This window comes from Chiloscyllium plagiosum, chromosome 6 (genome assembly GCF_004010195.1).
Source record: "Chiloscyllium plagiosum isolate BGI_BamShark_2017 chromosome 6, ASM401019v2, whole genome shotgun sequence".
NCBI lineage: Eukaryota > Metazoa > Chordata > Chondrichthyes > Orectolobiformes > Hemiscylliidae > Chiloscyllium > Chiloscyllium plagiosum.
Window position 1 is genome coordinate 116,372,197 of NC_057715.1, and position 7,855 is coordinate 116,380,051.

At 45.9% G+C, this 7,855-nt stretch overlaps 1 protein-coding gene across 1 annotated transcript in view; it reads left to right on the plus strand.

Moving 5' to 3' along the window:
- Window positions 1-7,855, plus strand: part of LOC122551083 (cGMP-dependent 3',5'-cyclic phosphodiesterase) — a 76,818-nt gene that overhangs the window by 45,546 nt on the left and 23,417 nt on the right. Inside the window, exon 7 of the mRNA XM_043692725.1 lies at window positions 993-1,032. Within this exon, the coding sequence (XP_043548660.1) occupies window positions 993-1,032 (40 nt within the window). The remainder of the gene's footprint in view (window positions 1-992; window positions 1,033-7,855) is intronic.

The following is a 7,855-nucleotide window of genomic DNA, read 5'->3' on the forward strand; positions in this document are numbered from 1 at the left end:
TGTGTGTGTGTGTGTGTGTGTGTGTGTGTGTGTGTGTGTGTGTGTGTGTGTGTGTGTGTGTGTGATAGAGAACGTGTGAGTGAACATCAGCGGATATGTGTGTGCGAGTGTGTGTATATAACTAGAGTGTGTGGGAGTGACAGAGGGTAAGTGTGAGCAAGAGAGTGTGTCAGTGATTGTGTGTGAATTTGAAACCTGTGTTTGCTTCAGGGAGGTTCAGAAGCAGCTTTGATGTTCTGCACCTCTGGATGGCTGCAGTCAAAGCTGGGAAATGTGCGTCATGACTCCTATTCATATCTTGTGATTGATGACACCGGAGGGATAGTCAGTGAGACAACGAAAGAGAAGGAATAAATGTAATAATATGGAACTAAAATAGAAATTGCTGGAACAATTGAATACAATTTGAGTTCCAGGAGAAGTTGAATAGGCCGGGATTATTTCCCTGGAACACAGGGGGACTGAGGGATGACTTCAAGAGGCATGAGAGGCATAGATGGGGTAGATAGAGGATAGCTTTTCCCGAGGGTAGGGGAGTCTAAAACTGAGGGCATAGGTTGAAGGTGAGAGGGGAGAGATACAAAAGGTCCAGAGGGGCAATCTTTTCACACAGAGGGTGGTGAGTGTCTGGAACAGGCTGCCAGAGGGAGTGGTGGAGGCGAGTATGATTTTTTTCATTTGAGAAACAGGGGTATGGAGGGATATGGACCTAACAGGCAAATGGGACTAGTTTAATTATGAAAGCTGGCTGAAGGGCCAGTTTCCAGTCTGTAGATGCCTCTGACTCTAATTCAGCAGATTTGGCAGCAACAGTGGAGAGAAAGCAGCATTGACATATTGAGTCCAGTTACCCTTCTTCACTGGAATAATAATATGAAAGAGCTGTGTTCATTAACGGTGAACTCTGGATTGATGTCTGTTTGCCCATTGACCATACTAATCATCGAACTGTTACTAAAACCCGTTCTCTTTCTCTCCCCCTCTCTCTACAGGCCTTACTTCAAGTTGCCAGGAACCTCTTCACACATTTGGGTAATTAAATCCTGTTTTGTCACCCACTCATATGAAAGGGAATTTTAAAAAAAGAAAACTTAATAGTTCATGGTAATCCTGATCAGAGATGGAAAATTCCAAAAGTCTTGGGTGGGCCAACAGTGAGAGAACAGCCATGCACGGCTAGCCAGGGTATTGGAGGTGGGGGTGTGTGTGTGAACGAGTAATGCCCAGTGTCTGTCGCCATGATGTGGAGGTTCCGGTGTTGAACTAGGGTGGGCAAGGTCAGAAGTCCCACGACACCAGGTTAGAGCCCAGCAGGTTTATTTGAAACCACAAGCTTTTGGAGCACAGTCCTTCATCAGGTGACCTGGCTTCACCAGCGCTCCGAATGCTTGTGATTTCAAATAAACCTGTTGGACTGTAACCTGGTGTCGTGGGACTTCTGACAGTATCTGTAGGATTGACCACCGCGCTGGTTAGAATCCCTACAGTGTGGAAAGAGGCCATTTGGCCTTGTGAGTTTGCACTGACCCTCTGAAGAGCATCCCACCCAGATAGAACATAGGACATAGAACATTACTGCGCAGTACAGGCCCTTCGGCCCTCGATGTTGTGCTGAGCTGTGGGACCAATCTGAAGCCCATCTATCCTGCACTATTCCATTTTCATCCATATGTTTATCCAATGACCATTTAAATGCCCATAAAGTTGGCAAATCTACTACTGTTGCAGGCAGTGTGTTCCATGTCCCTACTACTCTCTGGGTAAAGAACCCACCTCTGACATCTGTCCTGTATCTATCACCCCTCAATTTAAAGCTGTCTCCTTGTGCTAGCCAACACCATCCGAGGAAAAAGGCTCTCCCTGAACACCCTATCTAACCCTCTGATTATCTTGTATGTCTCAATTAAGTCACCTCTCAACCTTCTTCTCTCTAATGAAAACAGCCTCAACTCCCTCAGCCTTTCCCTATAAGACCTTCCCTCCAAACCAGGCAACATCCTGGTAAATCTCCTCTGCACTCTTTCCAAAGCTTCCATATCCTTCCTATAATGCAGTGACCAGAACTGTACACAATACTCCAAGCGCGGCCGCACCAGAGTTTTGTACAGCTGCAGCCTGACCTCATGGCTCCGAAACTCAGTCCCTCTACCAATAAAAGCTAACGCACCGTATGCTTTCTTAACAACCCTATCAACCTGGGTGGCAACTTTCAAGGATCTATGTACCTGGACACTGAGATCTCTCTGCTCATCTACACTCCCAAGAATCTTACCATTTAGCCCAGTATTCTGTATTCCTGTTACTATCACCTCACACTTTCCCGCATTAAACTCCATTTGCCCCTCAGCCCAGCTGTGCATCTTATCTATGTCCCTCTGTAACCTACAACATCCTTCAGCACTATCCACAACTCTACCGACATTAGTGTCATAAATCCACCACCCCATCCTAACCCTGCACTTCCGTTGACTAACCCCATGTAACTTGCACATCCCTGAACACCAAGAATTTTCCCACTGACAATGGTCACCCTAAGATTCTTAAACTCAGATTTATTGTGGAGTTAAATTGTCACAGTAGGATTTGAATCTGGGTCCCCAGGACATTACCCGTGGAAGCTTTGGAAAGGGTTCAGAGCAAATTTACTAGCATGTTGCCTGGTATGGAGGGAAAGTCTAACAATCCAGAGATAATCCCATGATGCCGTCATCTCCTTACAGAGGCAGAGTCTAAGACAGACCCTGGGGACTTGGGTTCGAATCTTACCATGGAGTTTGAATTCAAATAAAAAGCAAAATCTGAATTCAGAGTCGAACAATGACTGTGTAACCATTTCCAATTGTTGGAAAAACCCATCTGGTTCACTAACGCCCTTTACAGAAAGACATTGGCCATCCTCACCTGGTCTGACTTACGTGAGATGAGGAGGAATTTCTTCCCTCTGTGGGAAGTGAATCTGTGGAATTCTTTACCACAGAGGGCCATCGAGGCTGGGGCATTGAGTCTCGTCAAGGCTGAGAGAGGGGGATTGTTAATCGGGAAGGGAATCAAGGAAGTGGAGTTGGGGATTATCAGACCAGCCGTGATCTCATTGAATGATAGAACAGACTCGATGGGCTGAATGGCCTGCTCCTATGTTTTATGGTTTATGGTTTGGAAGGTGCTGCCAGGGGATCTTTGGTGAGTTCCTGCCGTGCACCTTGTAGCTGGTCCGCACTGCTGTTGTGAATGTTGGTTATCAGTGGTTAGTGTTAGTTGATGGTGAGACCCCCTCTGGGATATTGTGGGAGATTCGGCTGCCTTTTAGTTTGTGTTGTATTGCGTTTGTCAGTCACATATTGTTTAATTTAAGTTATTTTTGTTCCCCTACATTGTAGCTGTCAAGAGGCGGATAAAATTTGATTTATTATTCATGTTATGCTAATACCTTACCACTCTGATAAATAATAACATCATTTCCACCTGATTGTTATTGAAAGCTCTTTCTGTTCTTCAAACTGCCTGGGGCTGTTTGCCTTCATATTGTATAACATTATAAGGGGCATATTGGTTGCAATGACATTGATGTATACGGAGCTATCGCTGTAGAGAGGGAGGCGATGGGCTAGTGGTGTTATCACTAGACACGCCATCCCAAGACCCAGAGAATGGTCTGGGGGCCCGGGTTTGAGTCTTGCCATGGAGTTTAAATTCAATTTAAAAAAGGAAAATCTGAATTAAAAGTCTAATAATGGTTGACTGTGTAACCATTTCCAATTGTTGTAAAGCCCCATCAGGTTCACTAATGTCCTTTAGAGAAGGAAATCTGCCATCCTAACCTCGTCTGACCTACACGTGACTCCAGGCACACAGCATTCTGACTGATTTTGAAATGCCCTCTGTAGGGCTGAGCAAGGGCAATGATGGAGGGGCAACATACGTTTGCTGAGCTATACATACAGGTGCCGTATGGAAATACGATACTGCGGCTATTCCCGAAACCTGTTTCCAGGAAGGGCAAGATCCATGGAGGAAATGTTGTGAAACTTGAAAGGGTGCAGGAAAGATTTACTAGGACGTTGCCAGGGTTGGAGGGTTTGAGCTACAGGGAGAGGCTGAACAGGCTGGGGCTGTTTTCCCCTGGAGCGTCGGAGGCTGAGGGGTGCCAGGCAGGAATAGGATGAATACTCAAGAGTAATAAAGTTTAGGGTGAGAGGAGAAAGATTTAAAAGAGACCTTAGGGGCAACTTTTCCACACAGAAGGTGGTGCGTGTATGGAATGAGCTGCCAGAGGAAGTGGTGGAGGCTGGTACAATTGCAACATTTAAAAGGCATCTGGATGGGTATATGAATAGGAAGGGTTTAGAGGGACATGGGCCAAGTGCTGGCAGGTGGGACTGGACTAATTTAGGATCTTTGGTCAGCATGGAAGAGTTGGACCGAGGGGTCTATTTCTGTGCTGTACAGCTCTATGACACTATTTGGTGCTAAGTATTCTCAGAAAACATAGTGTTGAGGAGAGATGAGGAAGTGAGGTGAGTGTTGATTATGGAGGACTGAAGACGGGATGCCTGGGAAGGGACAAGGATGGGATCTGATTGACTAGAGTTAAGGACATTACATTGCCTAGTCCAGACAATAAGTCATCAGCTAGCGGGGAGAATGTAGAGGAATGAATTTGCAAATTAAACACAGAGAGGTTTAAACACCGTAGAGTAGGCGATGTGAGGAAACATGTTTTCCCCAGAGGGCGGTGGGAATCCGGAGCTCGCTGCCTGTGAGGGTGGGAGGGGCAGAAACCTTCATCACATAGAGGAAGGATTTAGATGGGCACATTTGAGAATTGGGGGGAGGGGAGGGTAGTGCAGGTTTAAAAGTAATTGGCAAAAGAAGCAAAAAGTGATGAGGAAACCTTTCTCCACACACATGAGTAGTTTGGGATGCACTGCCTGATAGGGTGGCATGGCGGCTCAGTGGTTAGCACTGCTGCCTCACTGCACCAGGGACCTGGGTTCAATCCCAGCTTTGGGTGACTGTCTGTGTGGAGTTTGCACGCTCTCCCCGTGTCTGTGTGGGTTTCGTCTGGGTGCTCCGGTTTCCTCCCACAGTCCTAAGATGCACAAGTTAGGCGGATTGACCATGGGAAATTCCTGAAGAAGGGCCTGTGCCCGAAACGTCGAATCTCCTGTTCCCTGGATGCTGCCTGACCTGCTGTGCTGTTCCAGCAATAAAGTTTCAACTTTGATCTCCAGCATCTGCAGACCTCACTTTCTCCATGGGAAATTGTCCGTAGTGTCCAGAGATGTGCAGGCTGGGTGGGCTAGCCATGGGAAATGCAGGGTTACAGGGAAGGGGTGAAAGGTGTTTGGTTTGGGTGAGATGCTCTTTGGAGGATAAGTGTAGACTTGATGGGCTGAATGGCCTGCTTCCACATTGTAGGGCTTCTATAAATCATCTCAGAATAAAGGGGCCTCATTGAGAGATCATATCAAAAGCCTTTTGAAAATCCAAATCCACTGTTTCTCTTTAGTCTCCTAGTTACATCCTCAAAAAAAACTCCAATAGATTTGTTGAGTATGATTTGCCTTTCTTAAACCAATGGTAGTTTTGACCAATCCCGTTAATGTTTTCCAACTGTTGTATTATCACGTCTTTATGAACACACTCAAGCATTTTCCCCACAACTGGTCTGTCAATCTTTGCTTGTTATCTCTCCCTTCTTTTTTTTACAATAGTGCGGTTAGATTTGCCACTCCCTAATCTGTCAGGAACTTGGTGACTTGGTGATTCCTGAAGAAGGGCTCATGCCCGAAAAGTCGATTCTCCTGCTCCTTGGATGCTGCCTGACCTGCTGCGCTTTTCCAGCAACACATTTTCAGCTCTGATCTCCAGCATCTGCAGACCTCACTTTCTCTGACTTGTCAGCCAATCAGCTTCTTCACCCTTTTATCTCCTGTGGGATAAATGATTTTGATCATTCAAAATCTGGCATTCTTGTGTTTGTCCTGATGGGTGCAAGACAGGAGCCTTCAACAATGTGTCCCTCCTTTGCATAACAATTATGAAACACTTGGACATTGTGTTACCGAAAGGGCTATAGATCAAGAGCTAGAAACAGAAAATAGGTGCAGTGTAGGCCATTCAGCCCCTCGCGTCTGCTCTGTCATTCAATATGATCATGGTCGATCATCCAACTCAGTCCCCATTCCCACTTTCTCCTCATACCCTTTTATCCCTTTCGCCTGAAAAATTACATCTAACTTACAAAGACAGATAGCACCGAGGAGGTGGGGAGGCGGCAGAAGGATTTGGACAGGTTGGGAGAGGGGGCAAAGCGGTGGCAGATGGAGTACAGTGTGGGAAAGTCCGAGGTCATCACTTTGTTAGGAAGAATAGAAGCATGGGCTATTTTTTAGCTGAGGCGAAAATGCAGAAGTCTAAAGTGCAAAGAGCTTTGGGAGTTCTAGTCCAGGATTCTCTCCAGGTTGAATCAGTAGTTAGGAAGGCAAGTGCAAAGTTGACATTTATTTTGAGAGGACTTGAATATAAAAACAGAGATGTACTTCTGAGGCTCTGTAACGCTCTGGTCAGACCACGTTTGGAGTACTGTGTGCAGTTTTGGGCCCCATATCTCAGGGAGGGTGGACTGGCCCTGGAGCGTGTTCAGAGGAGGTTCATGAGAATGGTCTCAGGAATGAAAAGCTTAACATATGAGGAATGTTTGAGGACTTTGGGTCTATACTCAGGGAGTTTAGAAGAATGAGGGGTGATCTAATTCTAACTTACAAAATACTAAATGGCCTGGACAGAGTGGATGCTGGGAAGGTCTTTGGTAGGAGAGACTAGGACCTGAGGGCACAGCCTTAGAGTAGAGGGAAGACCCTTTTGGAACAGAGATAAGGAAAACCTTCTTCAGCCAGAGAGTGGGGAATCTATGGAATTCACTGCCACAGAAGGCTGTGGAGGCCAGGTCACTGAGTGTATTTAACACGGAGTTAGGTAGGTTCTTGAGTATCAAGGGGACCAAGGGTTCCAGGAAGAAATTGGGAGAATGGGGTTGAGAAACGTATCAGCCATGACTGAATGGTGGAGCAGACTAGATGGGCTGAATGGCCTAGTTTCTGCTCCTATGTCTTATGGTCTTATGGTCTAACTCCTTCTCAAAAATATTCACTGTTTTAAGGTCAACTTTTTCTGTGGCAGAGAATTCCCCAGGCTCCCCACTCTCTGGGTGAAGACATTTCTCCCCCATCTCAGTCTGAAATGGCCTACCCCCTATCCTGAGACTGTGAGCCCTGGTTGTGCACTCCCTGTCAAGTGGGAACATCCTTCCTGTATTTACTTTGTCTAGTCCTGTTAGAATGTTATAGGTTTCTTTAGGCTCCCCCTCATTCTTCTAACCTCCAGTGAGTATAGTCCTAACCCATCCAGGCTCTCTCCACACATCATTCCTGTCATGACAGGATTCAGTCTGGTAAAACTTTGTTGCAATCCATCCAAAGTCAGAGCATCCTTCCTCAGATCAGGAATGGGTTTGGACCGGAAATCTTCCTTTCTTTCAGTCTGCATGGACTGGATGGATCAAATAGCCTCCGTAGTGTGTGTATGTGTGTGTATGTGAGAGAGAGAGAGAGTTTGTGTGTATGAGTTTGGTTGTGTGCGTGTGTCTACGTCTATTTGTGTATAAATATATATATGTATATGTATATGAGTATGGTGTCTGTCTGTGTATATGTGAGAGAGTCTGGGTATCATGTGTTTGTCTGTCAGCATGTGTGTCTGAGTTAGTTATATGAGTGTGTCAGTGTATGAGAGTTTGTCTGTGTGTGTATGTGTCTGAGAATGTCTGTGTGTGTAAGTCTGTGTGTGTGTAAGT